General features: G+C 39.0%; 1 protein-coding gene and 1 long non-coding RNA gene across 3 annotated transcripts in view; both read left to right on the top strand.

The window, feature by feature from the left end:
- The window catches only part of dbn1 (drebrin 1), a 131,681-nt gene that overhangs the window by 99,485 nt on the left and 5,737 nt on the right, over positions 1–26,459 (top strand). Inside the window, exons 3-12 of one of the 2 annotated variants that reach the window (XM_067608901.1) lie at positions 2,265–2,377; positions 3,880–3,954; positions 6,864–7,007; positions 8,202–8,279; positions 9,862–10,013; positions 10,315–10,372; positions 12,776–12,832; positions 14,027–14,141; positions 17,927–18,055; positions 25,265–25,384. In XM_067608901.1, coding sequence (XP_067465002.1) covers positions 2,265–2,377; positions 3,880–3,954; positions 6,864–7,007; positions 8,202–8,279; positions 9,862–10,013; positions 10,315–10,372; positions 12,776–12,832; positions 14,027–14,141; positions 17,927–18,055; positions 25,265–25,384 — 1,041 coding nt within the window. The remainder of the gene's footprint in view (positions 1–2,264; positions 2,378–3,879; positions 3,955–6,863; positions 7,008–8,201; positions 8,280–9,861; positions 10,014–10,314; positions 10,373–12,775; positions 12,833–14,026; positions 14,142–17,926; positions 18,056–25,264; positions 25,385–26,459) is intronic. The other variant, XM_067608902.1, reaches the window with a different exon arrangement.
- Positions 18,062–19,993, top strand: LOC137196091 (uncharacterized). The gene is made up of 2 exons (XR_010931213.1): positions 18,062–18,628; positions 18,773–19,993. It is a non-coding gene; the product is annotated as an uncharacterized lncRNA (long non-coding RNA).

Here is a 26,459-nt window from a genome sequence, read left to right as displayed (position 1 = left end):
ACTAGATATTTGTAAGCTGTTTTTTTAAAGATTTACATCGTCAGTAGGAATCAATGTACCACAAATAAGGTAGAGAAGTCAAAAAGTATTGAGATACACACTAACATGTTGTTGGTTTTGGTCTTTTTAATGGGATTTGTTGACAATAAGAAAAATGTAGAATAATGCAGCCTTAAACACATCTTCATAAATGTGGTTGATTTTATTAAAGAGCTGCACGTGTCTCCTCGTGGTTTTACTCTGATTTGCTTTTGATGAGAGCCATGGCTTGTTCTGTGAGTCTAATGTAATCATCAATGCAGAAATCCTGAATATACAAATGACGATCACATGAGTGTGATAAATTTGAAGCTACTACAGTGAAGTGTGTCTGCATCACTAATGCAGGAGAGACGCATGATAAAGAGCCACTTCTGCTCACAGCGCTCTCAGTTTCCTTCATGTCGGCAGCTTTTCCTGAGAGAGACGTGAATATTTGAGTAGCAACGGAGAGGAAACACAGTTTGTTCATCCGGAGTGCGAATCTCAGAGGAATCTGCCTGCTGCTTCAGATCAGAACCAGCAGGACACAGTCATGTTTGTCTGTTTGTATGTGTGGTTTGTACACATGTGTGGAGACATATCTGTAGCTCTGTAGACATCTGAAACTACACTTAGATATGGAGAACAGGATCATAATCTGAGGCATAAAAACACGTCACCTGAACGTCTAAACGTCCAACTGTCATCCAGCCATGAATCCTCAACTAATCCAGTGCTGTTGTTTAATTATAAGTCTCCACTTTACCTTCCAAAAACATCATAATTTCAGCTTCAGTTTCATTTTTTGGGACATCCTACCAAAAGACAACAGCAAAGAAGCACAAATTTAATAAAAATGTAATCATGAATGACTTTCTTTATTATATTATACAAGCTGAAAATCATCGAGTTCAAAATGTACCCAGTTTGGGTCAATATGGCACCAATACACCACTGGGTGAACAGAGGTAATCACAACAAGCTTTAGCTAAAACTTGTGACAAATGTAGTTTCTTGTACAAAACGATGTGCATATGACAAACAAAAGATACACAAGTTATTAACAATCAATAACAAACTAATTTAAAAAGAGTAGATTAGATTATAACAAGCTTTAGTTTGGGTAAATAATCCAACAATAAAATAAAAAATAACACTCAAACTGGGTCAAAACAGTATCTCGGCTTGAGTGGTTTTCTGGGTAACATTGAACCAGTATCGTGTTTGGTGCTATATTGACCCAAACTGGGTAAAATTTTAACCCAGTGATGTTTAGTGTGTAGGTTTACTTGAGTAAACATCTTGCTAGCACCAGTGAGGTTATGTTTTTGGTCCTGTAATGGGGTTTTGCATGTTTTTCCATTATCAAGATAAAAGAAGTTGTTTATCTGTTGGAGGTTTGCTGGTTAGGAGAAAACGCATCAAGAGTCTGTCGTCTGCAGCTCTTCATGTTACATCTGTTTCTGTTTGTACTCTTCCTCGCTGCAGTATTTATAACTGATCAGCTGACCAAATAGCTCCAAATATCTCCTCATCTTGTTGTGTAGACCTGTTAGTTTTTTTGTTTTTTTTTAAGAATAGCACCGCTAAGAAAAACAATTTGGTCATAAATACATTTAATTTCCTATAAGCCTCATGTTAGTTTGTCAGTTGAAAGCTTTTAATATGAAGCTGCAGCAGCAGGAAACTTAACACGGCTCCTGATATGGCTGAAAGGAAAACAATAAAATAAGGCTGATATCTGGATGTACAAACAGGAATCCAGGATAGCAACTACATTTCCAGTGCTTGGTCCTGGGTGGCGGGGATAAGAGGTTGGCGTCAGATGAACGGAGGCTGCAGGAAGGAGGGTGGCGATGGCGAGGTCCGACCTGAGAGGGGCCTGGTTATGGAGAGCTCTGTTAGGCAATGAGAATGAGTTTTGGCGATCTAGTGGCTCAACTTGTCCCTGTTAGAGGACAATCTAACTGAAACATTGATCACAAGGTTAAATTCCCAGCTCTTGGTGTCCTCACATCGAAGTGTCCTTGAGCAAAACACTGAGATGCAAATTGCTCCCTATGGTAAGACCAGCATCTTGCATGGTGGCTCGTTGCTATCAGTGTGTGTGTGTGTGTGTGAATGAGAGGAAAATTATAAAGCACTTTGGATAAAAGCACTGTATAAATGCAGTCCATTTTAAAACCAGGCATGACTCTTGACTGCGCTGCAGGAGTAATAAAGTCTCTTCTTCTGTGGTGCAGGAGGTGGTCTGCCAGAGATCACACTGACCTTTGACAGCGGCCGGGTGATGTATGGCTTCTGCAGCCTGAAGGAGCCCACCGCTGCTCTGCCACGATACATCCTCATCAACTGGGTGAGTCGCCGGGATGCAACGCCACACACCCCGGGCAGTACACACAACACACACACACACACACACACACACACACACACACACACACACTGACCTCAGAGCTATTAAAAAGAGAATATCAGAGTCATTTAAGGTCATAGCACATTTTTAATCTAACAGTTTATTTAACAAGGACACATCATGTCACTGAATCCATGTTCAGTCTTCATCATCCAATCACAGAGCTGCAGCCTCAGCAGCTCTGGGAAAGTGACAGCTGCGGCAGTTTAAAGCTGCAGATGTAGATAGAAAGAAACAACTGCTGCAGTTTTGACTCTGGTGCCACCTGCAGGTAATAAAGGCCACAACAGCAGGTTTTTTTGTTTGTTTGTTTGTTTGTTTTTGCAGTAGAAAAAAGAAAAGTAGAAAAAGAAGTAAAATCCTGCTACTATAGTTTGTTTACGTAGCCTCCGGAGCCAGAGGAAGCGTCCTGAAGCTGACCAATCAGAACAGAGCGGGCTCGTTGGGAGGCGGGCCTTAAAGAAACAGGAGCTAAAACAGCCTGTTTCAGACAGAGGCTGAACTGAGGGGCTGCATGAAGAGCCAGTAGAAGATAAATAAGGAGTTTTTAACTGGAAATCATGCAAATATATCCCAGTAGAGCCCCAGAATATAAATGTAAACCTGGAAATGTGCAGAATATGTCCTCTTAAAGTATTTAAAAGTATTTAAAGATTGCAGATTATTAACTTCATTCAAGAGTTGCACCATGCTCTTTCTCTAACCAAAGCGTTTATGTTGCCTTAAACTAAACACACGTTTTCCTCAAAGCCTATTTGCTGTTACAAATTAGTAGTATATAAACGTAATTTCCACAAGACAGGGTTGGATAAAAGAGAACAGGAAGTGATCCGGTAATTAATGCAACAAATGAAGACTGAAAGAGAGAAAAGAAAGGGAGACATTTGGTGTTTCAGTGAGACTGGGAGCCGAGCCACAGGAGTTCATCATCATGTAACACAGCAACACTAAGAGCACCAGACCGTGACAAACTGGGCCGAACTGTGCCAAAAAAACTGGCCAGAAATACATTTCAACAGTTCCAAAATGTACCACTTCCTCTTTAAATATGCTGCAAAAACATTCAAATGAAGTTCTCTTTCTCTTTCTCCATCTGACAGATGAAATGTGTCGGTATTGAGAGGTAAATTGACATGAGTTTGAAGGGCTGTTTTCCTGTATTTCTATTTCTCTGTAATTGCTGTGTGCTGCGTTTGCTTTGTGTCGGCTTGAATGACCAGTGATTGCTGAATCACATCCAGCCTGTTATAATACAACTGTTTCAATAACCATAAAGTGAACATGACCGCGGCTCAACAAAGGCTCTAAATGAGACCCAAACCAGGAAAATCTGATCACTCGGAAGAATATTGAGCATCAAACTTTGATTAAACTTAAGCAGAAAAAACCTGAACTTGTATACTCTCTCTCTTTTTTTTTTACACTTTTCTTCTCTCTCTCAGGTCGGGGAAGACGTGCCGGATGCCAGGAAGTGTGCCTGTGCCAGCCACGTTGCCACCATCGCAGACTTCTTCCAGGTCAGCCATGATACTTTTGCACATTTCTAAATAAAAACACCAACAACACAACAACAAGTATACAAATGCTCCTTTCATTAATTGGAAAAAGAGTCAGAGTCAGCTGAACATGGAAATGTTTAGGTGTACAATTTAACATATATAGAAGGTGAAGTTTCCAATATTAAATCAATGATCAATCAATGTTTAAACGGGTTTAAATTGAGCATTTGTTTCAAAGAAATTCATAAAGAAAACAACAACTGCTTTTAAACTCAATACAACTGAACTAAGCCCAAATAAATGTGTCAGTACTCGATTTTGTGAGTAAGTTTTACCGAATTACATATTTACACACTCCAGGAAATTATAAGGAAATAACAAACCTGTTAAATAAAGCACTACCCATTTATTTCTCTTTTATTTTTTATTCATTTTAATTTAGCTTTTAGCTTTTTAAAAAAAATAATTTTATTTAGTTTACTTGACAACAAAACATGATTGTTATACAAATCGAAAACAAACAAATAAAGTTGAAACAAATAAAAAAATCTGCAACTGCTAAACAAAATTCATATCACTTTTTTGGTCCCTCTGACTGATATATTATTATATATGACATCATTAGATTATTAATAGTGAAGCATCAGTGTTAGAGCAGCATGTTACTGTTGTAGCTGCTGGAGGTGGAGCTAGTTTACACTACTTTATATACAGTTAGCTAGTTTAGTCCAGTGGTTCCCAACCTAGGGGTCGGGCCCCTCCAAAGGGTCAGCAGATAAATCTGAGGGGTGGTGAGATGATTAATGGGAGAGGAAAGAAGAAAAAACAAAGTTCTGATACACAAATCTGTTTTCAGTTTTTGGACTTTTTCTCTAATCTTTGATTTTTGCTGAAATATTGGATCATTTGAACATTTATTTAAAAGAAAACAATGGGAGAAGTTTAGAGGGAAAAATCACTATTTGGTGGAGCTGTTAACAACTCATAGACATGTGAAATGTGACCCCGACTACACACTGCTTTTTGTTAGACGTCAAAAGCCAAAAAGGTTGGAAACCTCTGGTTTCATCTTTAACAATGTGTTGTATTTTAAAAGCTTGTTATATTATCCATTGTGTCAAATCTGCATCTAAAAAGTAACTAAAGCTGTCAAATAAATGTAGTGGAGTAGAAAGTACAATATTTCCCTCTGAAATGTAGTGGAGTTGAAGTATAAAGTAGCATCACATGAAATACTCAAGTAAAGTACAAGTACCTCAACATTGTGCTTAAGTTCAGTACTTGAGTAAATGTACTTAGTAATTTTCCACCGCTGGCAGCCACCTAGCTAGCATCTACCGATAGCCTGCATGTGAGGTGTTTAGGGAACATCAGTAAATTGTAGCTACAGAAAATAACTTGGGTTACGCCCTCCCCCTGTAAACTGCACAAGTCTCTACATGCACATCAGTTACAAGCGACCACAAGTAAATTCTCAACGCTGTGGGAAACACTGGCAGCGTTATTATGTGTTGATTCTGTGCATTATCTATATGTGGAGGAACGTATGAGTTAACTTCATCATGCATCCAGTATAGCTGCGTTTCAGCTGAACGTGTGCTTGTTTTAGCACAGCAGTCATGTTCAACTTAGCATGACGCTGTATTTTAGATCCAAACAAGTTTTAGTTTAGTTGAACCCATTTTAAACCACATCTAAGCTCGTCAGACGCTAAGTGTTCAGGTCCAATCTCCTCTCTGATTTTGGCTTTTTAAAGCCACTGGAAAACCAAATCCACAACAGTCTTCTAACTATGTAATTTAGGGTCTTATGTTCATAATAGTAGGCATCTAAAAAGTATTAGAAATTAGCTTCAATCTAAATTTGAGATCTTGTCATTTAAGTTTTTGTAAACTTTCCTGATACTGGGTTTGAATTGGGTGTGTTTATGCTCGGACATTTATTACGAAAATTACAAAATTAATCCCGCGAACCAATCGTTGCACATTCCTGTTTTTTATACTCGGTTAATTAATAGTTACAAATGTTTATTTTCACTCAGATTTTTGTGGATGCTTAATGAGACTCTCAACTTTGATTTTTTACTATTTCAAGCCAAATTTCTCTTTAAAATACTGAACATCATGGAGTTTATATCATCCACCTCAACTACTAAAATTTGTTATTTTATAATCTGCTCCAGTTTTAGTACATTTTGTCATGTACACAGTGTCGATATTTGTCTGTTCTCAACCAACCGTCTGTGAAAGAAGTACATTAAACCCGTAGGAGGATCAAAAAGGAGGAATAAGTGTGTGTGTGTGTGTGTGTGTGTGTGTGGTACAAAGCCGTGTATTCACACCTGTACACCTGGATTTGTAGAGTAGATAAAAAGTAGTAGTAGTATATTAAAGCAGAAGTGACATTTTATTTATATATTTATATATATATATATATATATATATGGTTTTTTTTTATAACAGCCTAGTGTATGTGTGTGTGTGTGTGTGTGTGTGTGTGTGTGTGTGTGTGTGTTGAAGTGCAATTTTTCAAAGTGGTAGTTCTGTCTCCCACACAACCTCGACTTCATCATCATACCAACAAGGCTTTCAATAACCCTTTTTGGGATAGCACACACACACACACACACACACACACACACACACACACACACACACACACACACACTCAAACGCACACACATCAGTGTATTCTTTCAATCCAATAAATCTTTATTGGCATGATATGCTCAAGTTTTAAAGACATAAAATCATATTAAACTCTATCAAAAGTCAAATCGAATAAAATCTAAGAGGAGTTTTGCATTGAATGAAATAAAATTGTGATTAATCAAAACTGATCAACAAAAATGAACTCAGTCAACAGTTGTTTGTTTTCTAGTCAACACTGTGCAACAGTTTCCTCTCTTTCTCTCTCTCTCTCTGCAGGGTGTGGAGGTCACCGTCAACGCCAGCAGTCTGGACGACATCGACGCGTCGGCTATCGGGCAGCGGCTGACCAACGGGACAGCGGTGGTGGCGAGTCCGGTCCTGAGCCGCCTGAAAACCCGGGACGAGGAGCACAAAGATGTGGTACGAACAGAGGACACACACACACACACACACACACACACACACACACACACACACACACAAACCGGGTCCGTTTGTTCTAGAGAGGAGGAGACCTCTGCGGTTAATTCGGCTCCCGGTAAAAACATCCTGAATGATTAACACTGGAGTAATCCTATCCCGGTGAAGCAACAACTCCCATGATCCCTTGCTACTTCACACCGTCATCACACTCCGTCTTTTGTTATTGTTTTGATTGAGACCCCATAGCGGCTGAAATTACATATTGTGCGTTTAATGTAAAATCAATACTGTTACTAATTACTATTCATATTATCGTCATCATGGCTGCCAGTTTCCTGATGTGCAGATGTTTATCAGCAGTAAACAGCTGCCTCTCTCTCTCCTCTAATATCTCTGTGACGGTCACATGACCTCCTCTCATATTAGTTACGGAGCATTTTGCTTTAAAAAGAGGTTTTTTAAGCATCGTTCCTTCTTTATTTCTGTCACAGTGCAGCTGCTGCTCCGTTTTGTGTGATTGTTTCAGCTCCTCTAATACGCCTACTGACACTGTGTCTGCTGGTTTTCCTGACAGCAGCAACCTCAAGTTCTTCTTTTCACTCTCTGGGAACATTTTTGTGAATGAAACAGAGCAAAACAGGCTGCCTTATATGGACGTTTTAGGGGGCGTTAAAAGAGATTTAATACAAGAGAGTTTGTTGGAACATTCGTATGAGCAAAAAGAAAAAAATGTTCCACATGAAGCCCAAAGTGTCCCTACAGCACAGTACAGTAAAGTTTCTTTTTCTTCTTCTTCCTCAGACTGTTTACATTGAGTCAGTGAAAGTCACTTTTTACATTTATACACCTTAAACAATAATTCAAGTTTATTTCAACCTGCTGTTTTTTTTGTTTTTTTTCTCATAAATGCGGTCATTGTGACTCCTCGTAAACTTTGTTATAGAGATTCGGGGGAAAACACGACTGCTGAGCCTCTTACAGCGAATAAACATCATTTTACATGAATCATTTCAAACGTTTGTCTAAATGAAAGTTAACACAGAAACTTATAAAGTTAATTTATACACACACACACACAAAGATAAAGATGGACACGTGATCATTAAAACACAAAAACACACTCTGCTCTCCTGACTAAACAAAGCTAACCTCTCTCTCTCTCTCTCTCTCTCTCTCTCTCTCCTGGTGCAGGGCACAGTGTACGAGAAGACCAATGCAGAGGTGGAGATGAAGAAGATCAATAGAGAGGAATTTTGGGAGCAAGCCAAGGTAGGTGTTGAATACAAAAAGAAGAAAATGTAAAAGAGTGATGATGAAGGGAGAGAAAAAAAGATGGAGGGAAGAAAGGAAAGAAAGCACAAGTGAGACAAGAAAAGGTTTTAATCTTGCATCACTGAAATTAAAGGACCAGTTCCAGCAGTTAGTCCAGTAAATCCTGTGTGTCTATAACTTTCAATATAATATAATAACAATATAAGATAAGATAAGATAAGATAACAATCAACTTGCAGAGACTTGAAACTTGCTTGTCAATTTGCAGTAAAAACACCCTACACACTTTTCTTTTAGCCATTACTTTTCTGAAAGTGACCCAGAATATACAAAAATGGAAATATTTCAACTTTTTAAAATTGTTTTTTGCAGCTGATATACATCATTTTTGTGCATAGATGGTGTTCTCTTTCTCAAATTTAACTCATATTTATTTAAAAAAAAAAAAAAATCACCAAAAAAAATTCAATCACATTCTTTGAAACCATGAAAGCTGTTGTGTTGTTTGTTTAACATAGAGCCATAACATAGTTTAATTGTTTGTTTTTTCTCCATAAACAAATAAAGAATACCCTCTCTCTGCTCCCTTAAAGCTTGATGAAGGATTGTTTATTAATGATTGTCTATTAATATTTATGAATGAAACATAGATTCCTGGTTCAGTTATTTGATACTTAAGAGGGGACAGTGAAATGGCGGTGCGTTCAGGTGCTGAAGTGAAGATCTGACAACAGAGCTTCTCCATTCAGCTGCCTCATAGCTCTGCATTCATAAAGCTGCGATGTTTGCAAACTCAACAGGGCAAACTTTAATAATTTTGAAAGTTATTTTGCTGACCTCAGAACATTGCTATTCAAGCATTTAGAGGTATTACAAAAGCTAAAACATGGCTGCATGTTTTTAGAAATGACCACACTGAACATGCAAAACAACCGGTTCGGTCCTGTAACGGGTAACTGCGGTTTAGTAAAACTGGGGTCTTGTCTACAGTAGTCAGTGGTTAGTGATAATCTCTCATCATAAAGGGAAACTGTGTGAACTACAGAAGTTCAGAACTGAAGCAGGAATTGAGAAAGTGAAGTGGGAAGTGAGTAAGATACACAGGAATTGTTTTTCTGAAGACATAATGTAATCAGTAGATCATAGTGCAACAGTTTCCAGGAAATAATCAATGTTTACCTCCATTCACCAGTTTATTCTCAACAGCCGAGTTAAAAATTTTGAATAGATACAAATGATGTGAGTGTCTGTTATGATTGGAGTTGTGTGGAAATGAAGAACAAAGCCAAAAGTTGTTGTTTCCTTCAGCAAGTTCAAACAAATGGCAGCAGGCTTCATGGAGCTGCAGGCTGCGCTGTAGATTTACCCTTCACAGCTTCACAAAGTCCCGTAGATATCAGGTCACACAGCGACATTAATTGATAACTCAATCAACAAGTGTTTTCTGCTTTTTCTGTTTTTATATAAAATCAAAACAAAGCAAAACATTGAGGACGTCGTCTTGGAAACTTTAACAGACATTTTGTCATTTCAGGCCTCCTTGTATCACATCTGTCTGCGTTTTTTTATGTTTCTGCAGCGCGAGGAGGAGTTGAGGAAGGAGGAGGAGAAGAAGAAGGCGGCGGAGGATCGGCAGCGCTTCGAGGAGGAGAGGATGGAGCTGGAGAGGAAAGAGCAGGAGAACCGAGAGAAGAGATACCGCGAGAGGGAGAGGCAGATCGAGGAGCACAGGTGAGCAACAGACGCACAAAGACACAAATCTAAATAAACATATATTTCAGGATGATTCTTCTCCTAATCTGACTGTTTTATGTGAAGTTGTAAAGTTCAGAACTCCTCACTTTTACACTTTCAGTTTAATTTTACTCCATAAAATGTCTCTAAACAGCCTCCGACTGTCCAGATACCACAGTGCAGATTACAGAAAACTGTAGTGTGTATAATACCAGGTATTTTCCAGGTCTCAAGTGTGTAAAGTATCATCTAATCTGTGTGTGTGTGTGTGTGTGTGTGTGTGTGTGTGTGGCAACAGGAAGAAGCTGCAGGAGGAGGAAGAGGCCAGAGAGAGGTTGCAGAGTCAGACCACCATAGTAAGTGTGTAGTTAGCATGCTTGCTAACATTAAAGAGGATCTATTATGCTTTTCCTTATTTTCAGTCATATATATATATATATATATATATATATATATGTATATATATAATGTTACAGTGTCGGATGTTCATATTAAATGTGGTTTGAAATAATGAGGTAAACATAAGAGCAGCTCAGGCTTCAGACTGCTCTGTTCGCTCAGTTTCCAACGTTTTTTTTCTACTTTCGAGACAAGCTGACGTCAACTTGTGACAGATTTCTTTAAATGGTCATCCGCTCCACAGCGCGCACGGTGCAGGGAGATACTATACTGTCATCTGGCAACAGCAGAGTAACATTTTACTAGCTACGTTACCTTTGTTATTTCCTGACAGCAGACGTTTTCCACTTCAGTCTGCATTTTAGTGCATTTATGTCACACAATAAACAGGTGATGAGTGTAATATTCACCAAACGGGGACGTCCTGCTGGAATCTTTGTTGCAGATTCGGGCTCGAACATGTACGGAGGGATTTGAGAAGTTTGGAGTAAAAACAGGAAAACTAAGTGAAATCCTGCTACTATAGTTTGTTTAGCATCTGGAACCAGAGGAAGTCAGCTGTGACGCTAGCTAAGCTGACCAATCAGTGCAGAGCAGGCTCATCGGGAGGCGGGGACTTAAAGAGACAGGAGCTAAAACGGCCTGTTTCAGACAGAGGCTGAACTGAGTATATTTTAAAGTGTTATTTATATTCTTAAATATCTTGAATTTTGTATATATTCTGGGAGTTAATTTGGTTGTTTCTTCCCATCAAAGCATCACTTCCCGTCCCAGAAAAGACCATGTGGACGTAACGCCACGACACAAAAATGAGGCCAATTTGTTAGACAGCGATTTGAAGAGAGTGATTATACGCTGTGTGTGTGTGTGTGTGTGTGTGTGTGTGTGTGTGTGTGTGTGTGTGTGTGTGTGTTTGTGTGTATGTGGTTTATTTTTACTAGCAGACATAAAACTAATAGGACATCTTGCAATCAGTTGCCTGCTGCGTCCCATCACAGCTGTGATATTTCAGCTAATCTTCTGAACATCCTCAACTCCGTCCTCGTTTTGACTTCATACACACACAAACACACACACAGAGGTTGGATTGCCTTGCTCAAGGGACTTTTGGCAGTGTCTGTTGCTCATGAAACAACTTGGCCGCCTACCCAAGTAATCTGGCAGGAAATCATAATCATCACCCCCCCCCCCCCCCCCCCCCCCCCTCCCACAAAGGAATCATAATCCTTCAGCAGGACGGACGAGAGTGCCTCTTATGTTTGGAAGGATGAAACAGTTTGTTCTGCATTAGCTAAATATGTTTTTGTCACATTTTTTAATAAACATATCAAAAAAATATGTAGTAAAAGAGTCATTCACAACAGCTCTGCTAACAAGACAGATGCTCAAGAAAGGACACACATGAACTATTCAGTGGATGAGATACAATACTTGTTATTAAAGGACCACAAAGAAACGAGAGTCTGAAAACATCTAAAAACCTCATGAAGGCTGTTCTACAAATTAAAAACCAGTGGTGGAAGAAGTATTCACTTCCTTTACTCAAGTAAAAGTACCAATACTGTACCACAATGTGAAAATAATCTATTACAAGTAAAAGTCCTGCATGAAAAATCAAGTAAAAGTAGTGGTTTGGTCCCTCTGACTGATATATTATTATTATTAATAGTGAAGCATCAGTGTTAGAGCAGCATGTTACTGATGTAGCTGCTGGTTAGTGATCTATGATCCAGACACTGGACTCCTGTGAACTCTGTATTTTAACAAATAATCAAACTTATGTCAAACTTTTGTCGTCAGACGCTTTTTTGAAAAGAAAGTCGGGGGTTTAAAAGTTGATGTATCTAGTAAGTTGGCAACACTGAGATATTTAATGGGAGAGGACAGAAGAAAAAACATTATTTTTGATTTGTTGGGCCTCAAACAGTTATTAAAAATGAAACCATGTGAGAAGTTTAGATGAGAAATCTCTCTTTGGTGTCTGACACATGTGAAACTTTACAAGGAGACACAACTACACACTGATTTTTTTGTAAGGGGTCACACAGCTTAAAGGTTGGAAACCACTGGTTTAATCTTTAACAATGTGTTGTATTTTATAAGATTATCATATTTTTCTTCATGTCAAATCTTAATCTGAAAGATAAATGTAGTGGAGTGGAAGTATAAAGTATGATAACGTCTGTATGTTAACACAGACTCTGTCGCCCCTCGCTGGCGGCATCGTGTATTTTTTTTTCCTCCCTGGTTCAGGTTTGAATCATCAAATTCATGCTTTGCTTTGCAGCCTCAGTTCTTTCTTTATTTTTTTTTACTCTCTTTTGCACCTTAACCTGTAATATTCTTCTTCTTCTCTGCAGGCAGCAGAGGTGAGCATCGAGGATCTCAACCTGGACAAGAAGGAGAGTGAGGTAGAGGTGAGTTCAAACACAAATAATGAATAAAAAACAAAGAAAATAGAAACAGGAGATGAAAGAAAAATATGAGTTCAAAGAGCAAAAAATGTCATCAGATCACACAAACACATACATAAAAAGAGTTTTAAGGAGTACATGAAGGTGATACAGAGAGAATAAATAGTTCACTCTTTACTCTTCCTGGGGTCTCTATTAGAATAAAATACATAATCAATTTTTGTACTTAAGCTACACACAGTAAACAACACAGTTACAGCAATGCATCCAACATTAAATTACATCCACACTATACATCATCCTATACAAAACATTAAAATAGAACAATTTAAATGGGTTGACAAGTAATACAAAACAACAAAATCAGTTTATCTAAACACACATATTGAAAAGAAATGAAAAGAAATTAAAGTTATTAAAATTAAAGGAAAGATTTCATTTATTTTGCAGGCCTGTCTTTCTTAAACCTTAAGCTTTTTACCCAAATCTTTAAAAATTAGCCGCCTAACTCACAATCCTGTGAGGCAAAACTGTTTTATTTCATCAGTCTGGTCAAGAATATTTTATTTTTTGTCACTCAGGAGGTTATAAAACTGGTTATAAACACACACTTACACTTTAGACAGAAATACAGTTGGAGCAGTTTAAACCAGAACAGATGGAGGATGAGTTTCTCCAGACGGCTAAAATGATATAAATAAAATACTCACTTAGTTTATTGGGAGCACATTACAACGATTTCAGCAGAGAAAGGAGGTGAATATCTACATTTAACTCTAAACAAGCTGTCAGAGTAGACAATGAAGCCGTCCGCCGTTGTTATTGTTGTTGTGTTTCTTCTTCTTCTTTAGTTCAAGAAAACGATGATATGCGAACGTTTCTACAAAGCTCAGTTTCCCCACATACACACTACAACGCCACGCCAGCGTTTTCACATTTACACACTCTGGAGAAAATCAGTTTTCAGCGGAGAAAAATTCTGTTTTACTCTGGACGGAGGACCAAAACAGAGAGAAAAAGAAGCGTTTGCAAATTTAGCCAACTGAGTGTTGACATGATCTCAATTTTGAATGTATTCCTCAGTGAAGGAACTGAAACTATCCTGCAGGATAAAGCAAAATGCTTGATTTATTAGCTGTTAGAATATATTCCAGATCGCCGTTCAGTGTTCATTTGTCTGTGTTTGTGTGTTTCCAGGAGGCGAAGGCCATCATCGCTCAGCGGTCAGGAAACCCTCGAGAGTTCTTCAAGCAGAAGGAGAGAGCCATGACCATCAGCGTCGACACCTCGCCCGTCTCCGTCCACAGGAGCGGTAAACACTTTAAAACTCTCTTAGAGTTCATTCTCATACAGAGCTGGAAAAACACTCAACAAAAAGAAACAAAACTGTGAAACTACGAGACATTTAAATAAGAAAACAGACTTAAAGGAGGCAAATGAACTCTAAAGCTGAGGTTTTTATGTCAACGAGGACTATTTTTCTAGCCAGATAGGTCGTATTTTACCAAAAAGTGTTTTTCTTTTACTCCTAAATTCATGCAGATGAAGTTTAGACACAAACAAATCTTTAAAAAGTAAAAACAAACTCACCAAAGCTGCGGAGTGTGAACATGAACAGCATCAGTTTCGTGTTCCTGGTTCAGTGTGAAGGTCGCGATGATGACAGAGAGATGAAACACCTGAAGGTGAAGAAGGGGAGAGAACGAGGGAAGGCAGCGGGCAGGTGCGAGGGTTCATCACATCTAAATCATCATCATAACACCTGTTCAACATGTCACACTGCTGCTGCTCCTGTAGAACCAGAACTTAAATAAATAAGACGCATTTTATGAGAAATAATTCATGAATTCAAGAGAAAAGACCCTATAAACATTTAAATCTTCCTATTTTATTTATTTATTTGTTTGTTTATTTGACAGGGACAGTGCACATTAATAAATATTGCTGTAAATGTGCCAGTTAGCCAAGAGGCTGTTTTTTTTATCTGTAGTCCTGGACAGATGTTACAGAGTCACCCTAAAAACAGAATATGAAAATGAGATTGAAATTACAAAGTTACTGAGGTCTTTTATAAGCATGCAGAACAATTAATAAAATGAAGGAAAAAGAACATATATTATATTAATAAAAAACATCACTCAGGACATCCTTAAAACATGCAACACGGAGACTCATGATATAAGAAGAAGATATTAATGTTAATAGAAAAGTAGATTGAATAAGACCTGTAGGGCTGTAGTCTGCTGGTCGACTGGTCGATTAGTTGGTCGATATGCTCTCGTCCGACTAAATTCTCATTGGTCGAATAATCTCCGTGTTATTTTCATAAGGAGAAAAGTGCTACATCAACAGGTTTCCAGGATTAATCCATTATTTCCTGCGGCGGGAGGGACAGACTAATAAATTACCTGTGAAAACGGGGGTGTATTCAAAACACCCCCGTTGTTTTCACAACTTTGAACTCGCCCAACCTAACGGAGACCGCTGGGTCTAACCGTCCTCGACGTTTATTGAACGTTTACTGAATCTGTGTTTCTCCATAATGACACAACGAGAACCCCCGCCAGGCCCAAAAAAATATTTTTTAATATGTGATTGGAAATCGACAGCGTTTGGGAGTCTCTGAGCAGCGCTGTTCCGGTACGTGAGTCAACGTCTGTGTCGTTGCCTGGGTAACCACTGGTCGCGTGGCTCCGTTAAGGAGTATGTTTGCGTAGCGAGTAGGAAAGAGCGGCAGAGAAGTGACAGTGGATGCGAGTGGAGCAGATGAAAAGGTTAGTAGTAAGTTGTCAGTCTGGCAGTAAATGTACAGTACAGACTACAGTGTGTCAGTTAATAAATGCTAAAAAGTCACGTCTGTTGTTTCCCCTAATGCTGAAAAAGTAAAGGGGGTTAGCTCCAAAGTTAGCAACAATGGGTTAGCATAACCTGAAGATGCTAAACAGCGAAATACAGAACAGAGAAATGTGTGGCTGCCGAGTTTACCGTTCACTCTGTCCCGTTATTATGTACGATTTTAGTCGACCAAGATTTTCTTTGGTTGACTACAGCCCTAAAGACCACATTGAGCTGCATTGTTAGACACTAACTAGAACATGCAAAGCAAAAGCACAGATACAAAAAGCATGCACAGTATGTAAAATACAGAAATTAGTCTGACACAATAAAAGCAAAACCACAATAAGACATGCACGCAGGTACATGAAGGCAGACTGGCAGTAGCAAGATAGCGACAGGTGACAGTAGACAGCAAGGTGCCACTAAGTCTTAGTGCTGACAGAGCTGAGTACTAATTAACCATTTCTTTAAATGAGCTCTAAATGAACTATACGTGTCCAGATCTCTAATAGTTGCTGGGATGTTTACATTGTTGTATGTTGCTTGTGTGCAGCGTTAATGTTCGTCATGCTTCAAACTGAAATTCATACTCCGAGAGGCAAGGATGTGATTTCCACTGGGGATGGGTGGATCAGGTCCTCCTCATTTTACAAAATTCTATATTTATATCCCCCAGTTTTACAGTTTCAGTTTGATTTATTCACTAAAATCCCTCTGACTGTTCAGCTGCCAAAATCCAAGAGAGAAGACAGAGAGAAATATTGATACACTCATTTTGTGTACACATACACTCATCTATAAGTATCACCATGCGCTCAACAAGCTTTACAAGCAGCAGAGAGGGCTTTAAAGGGACTTTTTGCCCTGGATTTGGCCTCTCAGGCTACATAAAGGCTGCTCTTAGGTGGGATTTGAATCCACTTAAATCCTGCATGACAAAAAGCAGCCCAAAAGAACAAATTTAGGTTTACCCACAAATTTATGCAACACAGTGTGAGGTCATCTGGCAAAGTGCTGCATTGGAAAATCAAATATATGCAAGTGCACATTCCTAATAGATTACTGTGTAACATGAACGCTTTCTACAGTCTACAATAAAATAACTGCAGCAGTAGAAAACTTTCCACAGTCTTTTCGGTGTCAAATAAACCTTCAGACTTGTGGGTTTATCACTCTGTGCGGCCTTTCTGGATTGTATTTTGTCGTCTCACCGGCTTTCAATCTGCCCGCCAACCATCTCGTTGGTGGAGGTTGTTGAGCCTGAGATGAAGGTCTGCAGACGTAACTCAGGGCTGAAAAAAGTCCCATCAGTTCCATCTTTTTTGCAGGTTATTTTGGGGTTTTGTACTTTTTATTTTTGGGGCATTTTATGCTTTCATTATAGCAACATAGTATATAAAAGTAGTATGAAAACATCAGGGACAATGATGGAAGTTAGTCCAGGACTTTATTGTTCTATATCTGACAAAAAACAGTAGAGATGATTCAAACCCACCAACATTTATGATGTTTTTCGAGGCTCTGAACACAAAAGGACTCACAGTTCTGTTTTTCTTCTGGGGGATTTATTATTCAGAAACATGATTTCTCTGGTTCAAAGCAACAGAAACAGAAGTTACAGAAGACACCTGAGGATTAAAAAAAAAAAAGTCCATCAAAACTCCATCAGCGTTTCATTTCTGCCTAACTGCATGCTGTCTACAGTCAGTGTGTTCGAGCCACACTAACCACTTTTGTTTTTCTCTCTCTCTCTCTCTCTCTCTTTTTCTTTCTGTCATTTTTCTTTTTCCTCGCGGGGTTTTTATCTTCTTCCACCTCTGCACTCATCCGACCCCACATTTTTGTTCACCATCATTCCTTCTCTCTGAATTCATTTGTTTATTTATTCACTCACTCCACCGTTCTTTGTCTTGTTTAATTTGTCCATTTTGTTGCGTTTTGTGGAAGGACTTCTTTCTTCTTTTTTTTTTTTTCCTCTGCCACCTCTTCTCGTGCCTCTTTCTTCTTCATGGATGGACTCTCTGGCTTTCCCACAATCCTCTCTGCTTCTCACAAAATTTCTTCTGTGTTGACTCTGACTTCTCCTGCCTTCCTTCTACTCTCCCTTCTTCTCCTGTTTCACGTCTGTCTCGTCTCGTCCATCTTTCCCCCCCACCATCTCTCTGTCCTGGTGCGTCGCTTCGTGTCCTTGTCATGTGTCGTATGTGTTTGATCTTCGTGTTCGGGTGTGTGTGGCTGTGTGTCGCCCCGACCAACCAGGTCGCTTGGACAGCCCGTTCTTGAGGCAGCAGCACAGTCCCAGCAGCCCCAGTTCGACTCCCCTGCCCCGGGGCGTGTCGCCCCTCCGCACCGCGCCACACGCACGGACGCAGCCCACCGCTGCAGCCGGTAGGTACAGCACATAACCGATAACAGCTGAAGAAGAAAGAAAGAAAGAAAGAAAGAGGAGGACACCAGCTGCTGGGTCGCACATCTTTCCACAGACATCAGATCCTCTCCACAAATATGGAGGCAGGAAATAAGGGTGAAAATGCATGTGAATGAGGACGTTTACATTTTGCACCAGTATCCCAGTTTTCAGTCTTATTATTCTACTAGTTAGGTGAAAGTTAGGTCAATCTTTACTGGGAATTACATGACGCCACCAAACTTCCCTGCACTAATAGGGTTGTAAAGGGTGAGGAGATATTTTGGCCGTTTTTGGTTCAGGAAGTAAAAATCACATTAATTTTTCCAAAATACAATGTTACGTGACTTTTCTACAGCTCAGATCAACATGAAACTCTGCTGGTTGAATCATCAGTACAAAGATGAAAAACTGTGTTAGAAAATATCCGGTTCTTTGATTAAAAAACAAAAAGACTGTACATAATAACTTCAGGGTAGAAGTTAAAGGAGACATATTCTGCTTTTTGTGATTTTCCCATCATTTTTATACTGTTATGATGTCGGATGTTAAGCGTGATCAAAGTTTCAAAACTTGAGGTGAACATATGTAAAAATGCCCCCCCGCAAGTCAAAATCCAGGGCTTCAACCTGCTCTGAACGCTTCGTTTGCAAAGTTACCTCTACTTCCCCCTTCGTGATGATGTCAGATTGTTCTAGTAGTCTCTCGCTCACTCGCATATTTCAGATCACAGGCACAATCATGTACGGATGGATTTGAGAAGTTGACATTTGGAGTAAAGAAGGAGAAAAAGTAGTGAAATTCTGCTACTAGCTTCCCGGAGCTGACCAATCAGCGCAAAGTGGGCTCATCGGGAGGCGGGGCCTTAAAGAGACAGGAGCTAAAACGGCCTGTTTAAGACAGGCTGAACTGAGGGGCTGTATAAAGGGCCAGTATAAGATAAATAAGGAGTTTTTTTTTTATCTAAATCATGCAAAAATAATCCAGTAGAGCCCCCGATTGTAAATATAGAGCTGGAAATGTGCAGAATATGTCCCCTTTAACTACAACGCTAAAAAAAGATGTACGCTAGCAAGAAACATCCAATCACAGAGCTTAAAGTCACATGCAACGCATGGAAGTGAATTCAGCAATGATGGCGGCGAGTTATGTTTACAATTGACATGACAAAACGTTCTAATTCACTTCATTCTGACTAGCTTCTTCTTTCCATAGCAATAGCAGCTGAGGCTCATGGGTACTGTAGTTTTTTCACATGATTTTCTCAGAAACCAAGTTGAAAAGGGATATGATGTTTACATGCACAAACACAGGACCAGCAAACTCCAAAAGTCTGATCATATTGGGATACTAGTGTGAATGTGAACGCACTCTCTCAAACGTCCAGATACTCCACAAAGAGTCTGTAAAATTTTCACTTTGAATTTGCAAAAAAAACAAAAAAATCTTATGGAAAAGCCAGTAAAAAAAAGATGATACGGCTGTTTTCATCAGTCCACATGCATTTTCATCATCTCAGTTTTTATCCGTTCATTTTCGTATTCCACACACACACACACTTTCACCAACCCTCAAAACACCTCACCACCTCCCACCGAGTTCACCCCCACCAACCCTCAATCCGTTTCCCCCCCCCGACGCTGACGACAACTTTTATCTCCCCTCACGTCTTCATTCCACCATTTAAAAGTAGCCGATTCTCATATTTGAAGTGATTTACTATATTTTTCTTATAGTCAACAAATACCATGAAAAGACCAAAACCAACAATGCCTCGATCCCACATCCTGCTGCCAGAACTACTCATGAAAGCAACAAATGTGGATTCATCCGCCACTGAAAATAGTCCCCCTCTCCTGTTGAGTAATAGTTGCTAAAAACTACAGTCACCAGCTGTTTTAGAAAATGACTGAGCATTTTTTTAAAAATGAAACTATATATTTGTGAGCTATTTTTATAGATTTATGTCTTCAATAGGAACAGAGAAGGAAGGAAAGTCAGAAAGTACTGAGACGCAGACTGATAGATGGTTGGTTTTGGACTTTACGCAGGATTTGTTGACAAAAAGAAAAATATAGAATAGAAAAGAAACAGTAGCTTTATCCTTTGAACAAAGATATTTCAGCATCTATCAATTTCTAGTTCAGTAACAGTTGTAGAATTTAGCATTAGCTCACAGTTTTATCAAACACTCGAAACACTTGCCTGATATATCTTATTCCTCTGTGCCGTAGACCTCCGTTGTTGTCCAAAAACTCTTAAAAACACGTCACTGAGCCACACCGCTGCAATGGGTGACATGTTCCTTCATTATGAAGATTACAGTTGCCTTAGTTTGTTTAGAAACGGCTCCAAAGACAGTGAGCACAATCTTCATAATGAAGGACCATGTCGCCCAGTGCAGTGGTGCGGCATGTTGACGTGTTTTTAAGAGTTTTTGGACAACAATGGAGGTCTACGACACAGAGGAATAAGACATATCAGGCTTTAGATACACACACAATACTTGTTAGTAGTAGTTAGTAGTTATCAGTTCATTGTTGGTTTGGATCTGAGATTTGTTGACGATAAGAAAAATGTAGAAAATCTCCAGACATATCCTTTAAATCTTGAATCAGAAAAGGCTACTAAAGCTAAACACAAGGACTTTTGCAGGTATTTTCAGCATGGTTGCTCACAGTTTCAGCACAATGCTCTATTAAAGATATTTAAAAACAACGTCTTCTACCCATTTTGAGCCTTGAACCTGCAGCTTTTTGTCACTGAACCTCTCTCATCGTTCACCTTCCTTTTTGCAACCTTATTACTAACCAATAAGCGATCAGACTAACACTCATGCCAGCGTTTCACTAACTCAACGTAGCAGTGAAACTAACTTTATGGCTGTAAACCATAAAGCTGTTTGTCTATTTGTGTGATAGATGTTGTCGTCCCTTCAGTCTTCATCCTTTAGACGTCGTCCAGTCAGCTGCTGATGTTCAATATATTTCATGGTTTTGTGAATGTTTCTGTTTCGCTCTGATGTTTAATGGTTTAATTCTCTCAAAAGAGCCTAAACTTTAACTGGTTTTCTATCACCTCCCTCCTCTTCCCATCCTCAATCTCATGCTCCTGATCCTGGACTGCATCACCTCCCTGCACACACACACACAAACACACAAACACGCTCCTCCTGCTGCTTCTAATCCTGACTGACTGACCGACCTGTGAGTGTTAATGTGTGAATGTGTGGCATCGTTGAGCCGTCCTCCAGTCGCCACCGCCGTATGTTGGCCTGTGTTGGACTGAATGTGGATCTTTGGAAGTGGTTCTTAGTTGTCGTAGTCTGTTTAAAGACCATAATGTTGATTTTGTGTGTTTTAGCCCATTAACTACAGGTATCTAAGTTATTTTTTGTTTGTTTTTTACAATTTTAGTGAATCAACCCTTTAAAAACATAATGTATGTTTTGAGAAATGGTCGGCAATAATGTAGTTAATGGGCAGAATCGTGCACCTTTATGATCTGCATTGTGTTATTGCATGTGTGTAGATGATGTAATGGCAGATATTACGCTGGGTGGACGACGAGCCAATTCCTTGTGACAGTTCACAACAAAGACTCTAAATTAATCCCCTCCTTTGAGTATGAAAAGGTACCCAGCAAACATTGAGACGTTTTACGACCGTTGTTTGAATGTCCCTTCAAGAGGTCCAGTGATGGTTTAAAAAATTACAGATTAAAGTTACCTGGCAGTCAGCTGGACGTCCTCCCCGGGTGTTATAGCTGCGTCAAGAAAAAATTATATATAATAAAGATACAGTACCAGTCAAAAGTTAGCTGACGGTTTCTGAGGCTGGTTACTCTAATGAATTTATCCTCAGGCAGTGTTGTAGTCGAGTCATTAAGTCTCGTGTCCAAATCGAGTCTCGAGTCCCCAGCGCTCGAGTCCAAGTCACCAAAGAAGAGTCCGAGTCGAGTTTGAGTCGAGTCCCCATTACCTGACTCGAGTTCCAAGATGGGCTCCAGTGCTCCACTCTGGCATAGTCAAGGTCTACGTTAAACATAAATGACACAGCTGTGATTTCATTTTAATATTAACGATGCGCCGATTGCAATTTTTTTGGCCAATTCTGATTTCCAATTTTTTAAAAGTCTGAACCACTGATTCCAATTTTTGGTGATTCTTATTTTATTTATAAGAACTAAATAAGATTTTTTATTTTTTATTATTGGACTTAAAGGTATTACAAATTGCGAGCTTTGTGTCTTCTTGACACATGCTAAAGAACTTCCATACATGCTGTTGCTGTATGCGTGACGTGAACCATAGTGCGGCTATGTGCGGAAAATTTGATGAGCAAAAAAACGGATATATATTACTTCTTTATCAATTAACAAGTCCCGAGTCCTCGTCTTTAACTTCTGAGTCCGAATGCAGTCAATGCTCGGGTCTGAGTCATCAGTGCTCAAGTCCGAGCCGAGTCACAAGTCCTGAAAATCAGGACTAGAGTCAGATGAGTCATGAGTCCTGTACTCGAGAACTACAACACTGTCCTCAGGTAACTCTGGGTCTTCCTTTCCTGGGGCGATCCTCATGAGAGCCGGTTTCATCATAGCGTTTGATGGTTTTTGCCACTGGACTTGTAGAAGAAGTTCTTGATATTTTCACGTCACCATCTGATCAATGTTTGCTGGGTATTGACAGTTTTCCAAACTGGTTTATATTATCCGTAAAAGATAATAACAGCAATTAATCAGTCAGTTTTTTCTTTCTATGACATTAAACTAAATACATCCTTCCTCTAAATTCTGAGATGTCCTTCTCTTCTAAATAAGGTCATGTGACCCTGAGAGGTTTTTGACCACCAGGTGAATTGGAGAAGCCGTCCATGCAAGACCCTGCTGAGCTGGATGTGATTTGTCTTTCTAACAGGGTCACACATCTCATCGTCTGTTCTTTACTGTCTTCGTGTTCTCTGAGAAGTCTTGTTCTGGTTTCCGAACAGGACGTCAATAACAAGCATGAAATCATTGAACATCTGAGAGAAAAAGTGACATTTTCATTTGTAGAAGTGATACTCTTTGACTGTAACTGTGTTGATGTTTGTCATGAAGAGTTAAACTCCTGGATTGTGGCTGTGACTCAACCGCAATCTGTTGTATACATTGATGGCATAACAATGAATGTTCAGCGGATAATTGATGACTGTTTCATGACTTGTTGCAGTACAATGATTGTGATTGGTTGTGGTTATGACTTGCCTGGGATGCCCTATGCTTGTTGGAATATAATACAATATTTACAAGAGTCGAACTCTCTAGAAAAGCAACAAGCGTTATCAAGGCGTACACACCAAAAGCAGGAGACGCTATTCAATCAAATGTCACAACAAAGCAAGACGATGCAGCAATTCCAAGACTTGGGCTGCGTCTGAAATCACTCCCTGATAAGATACTTAATTGTTCCCAAGGAGAAATTTGTCTTGGGCTCAAGTGTTGCTTACAGCTGCATATAGAAGAACACACAATATAGGTACATAATCTCCATATCGATATAGTAATATAGTCCAAACACAGGGTATTATATATTGGGTATCCCTAACAAATAGCATTCTGCAAGAAAACAAGTTGTTTTTTTTAGTTTTCTCAAAAAAGTGCATTTTTCAGATAGGAGGTTTTGCTCTTCGGCCATCGATATGTACAATTCACCAGATGGACAAAATACACTATTGTACCAGATGTGCATAAATTAGATATTAGATATTAGTTAAATAACACTGTCAGTATTGCACATGAAACCATATTACACTGGCTATATAGCAAGTTACACGTTAAAGGTTTTACACATTTATATAGTGCATTTTATTTACGCTGCCATTTAATTTGAATGTCTGGATTCTGAGTGAGTAAATTTATCTACATACAAAGCCTTCAATCCACAATAGAAACAAAAAAAAAGTAGTGCCCAAAGCATGTATGTTCTGGTAACAATCCCACAAAACAACCATGACAATTAAGTGTTCGAAATCTCAATTTACTGCTCACTATTGAGTGTCTGTTATGTAGGATGTAGCGTCCAAATGTGGCGTAAGACAATAAGAATCTGCGATGCTAACAGCTCTGTGAGGCTTTACTGAATGCTAACGTCTGCATGCTACCGTAAAAATGCTCACAATGACAATGCTAACATGCTGTTTAGCAGGTTTACCATGTTCACCATCTTTGATCGGCGTGTTAGCATGCCGATGGGGATGTCGTTAGTTTTGCAGATACTTAAATCAAAAAGTTTTGGACAAATTAAAATCTGGACCTGAAGATGGCACTAAAGGTCTCCAAAGTCATTAGGATTCATCCTCTGAGCACCGTGGATATTTGTACCAAATTTAATGACAAAGTTGTTGAGACGTTTCACTAAAAAAAAAGAAATTTCATCCTCATGGTGGCGCTAGATGAAAAGTCAGTGGATCACCAAATTCTGTAGGATTCATCGTGTGAAAACTATGAACGTCTGTCTAAAATTTAATAGCGATCCTTCCAATAGTTGTCGAGATATTCCAGTCTTGACCAAAGTGGTCGACCGACAGACTGATTTCAGCACCATGATTGATCCTCAAACACTATAGAGAGTGTAAACGGTAATTTGACTTTAGCTGATAAAGAAGTTTTGCTTCTTTCATTCAGTGTTTCATCAACTGCAGATTTAAACTTCCATCAGAATACAAGAGTCTGTCTTACACAGTTTTGTAATGTCAACAACTTTAGTCCCATCAACAGAGAGTCAGACTGGCTGTCATCAGCATCAGACATCTGAATTGCTCGGTAATATTTGCGATGTGGGCAGAGGTCCAGAGGTCTGGAATCAGGCTTGTTGACGGCATCTCTGTGTTTGCTGGTTGTGTGATTGCAGAAGTGATGTGATTGCTGTGATTTTGTGCACTGTTGACTGTGTTGAAGTAACGCAGGACTGCGGAGGTTAGAAATAAAACAGTTTCACAACATTGGAAACTTCTTATTAGCATCATTTGAATCAAGTAGGATAAACCCTGAAGGAAGCATCATAATAAAGTTAATTCCTGAAAGTCTGATGCATCTGTGTCGTCTTTCATGTTTTGAAAGCAGCAGATTCTGTGTTAGTTCAACACGTCTGGTTCATAAGTGTGATTCTGTTGTTTTGTGAAGACTTTCTGCTCTACATTCTGTCCCTGTAGGGGACGACGAAGAGAGCACAGAGCGCAACATGGCCGCCGTGTCACCCATTCCTAAAATAGTCACCACGCCCATCAAAGAGGACCTTAACAGGGAGGAAGACGAATGCAGAGACGAGTGGGGTAAGAGTGGAAATTTAAAAAATCATGTTTTAAACTGGTTCTCTAATCATCAGTTTAGACATTTTTCAAGCAGAAATCCAAAACATTTTCTTATTCCAGCTTCTTAAAAGTGATGTTTTGCTGTTTTACTTCGACATATATAAACAATCGATTCAGTATCTTAAGATTCTTGACTGTTTGTTGGATAAAACAAACAAATCGAAGGCATCACTTTAGGATCTAAGATTCCAGACATGTATTAAAACATATAAAAATATTCTGCTTGGAACAATAATGTGTGTCTGATATGGTTTTTCCACAAAAAAAGTATAATAATTACCATGTTTAAATTCTTAAAATTGCATCTACTTCTTCTCTCTCATAAAAAAATCTAGAATTTATGAATATGCAAATATATAATTCATTTCTTCAGTCTTTCAGTTTTCCTGCTGGACACCAGATGTCTCCTCCTTCACTGTACAAGTCTCAGTCTTTGTGCTCTGGAGGCTTTGAGTTTCCACATCACACTTGTGCAAGTTTCATACTGAACCACGACTAGTTTCCAAACTAGATGCGATGATGTCACAAATCATACTTGTAGACCCGCCCCCTTAAAATCAGATTTTCAATGAGCTCAGAGAAACTTTCCACCTTCAGTAAATGAAAGTGAAAACAAACTCTGCACACACATCATCCTGCACAGTGAAGCTCCAACTGAAGGAACGAGAAGAAAACCTTTAAAACAATTAATCTAGAAAATAATCTGCAGATTAAACAATAATAAAAATAATTGCTAGTTGCAGCTGTAATTGAATTTATATATGAGTACGTGAATGATTGAAATATTTGCTCATGTAAATTAAAAAACCTTTGAGTTGAGTTTGGTGAACTTTCACTAATCTGTACAGTCGAGCAGAAGCAAAACATCTTTTAAAGAGTGACTTTTATTCTGACAGTCGTAACGTCTCAGCTCGCTGCGCTGATGTACACTTTACAGACCCAATGGACAAGAATGTTAGCTTTTTAATCAAACTATTTATCATTTTTTTGCAAATTCCATATTCGTAAAATGAAATGAAAACTGATCTTTACTCTG

This window comes from Thunnus thynnus, chromosome 13, assembly GCF_963924715.1.
Source record: "Thunnus thynnus chromosome 13, fThuThy2.1, whole genome shotgun sequence".
NCBI classification, from domain to species: domain Eukaryota; kingdom Metazoa; phylum Chordata; class Actinopteri; order Scombriformes; family Scombridae; genus Thunnus; species Thunnus thynnus.
This window is presented reverse-complemented; position numbering and strand designations above follow the sequence as displayed.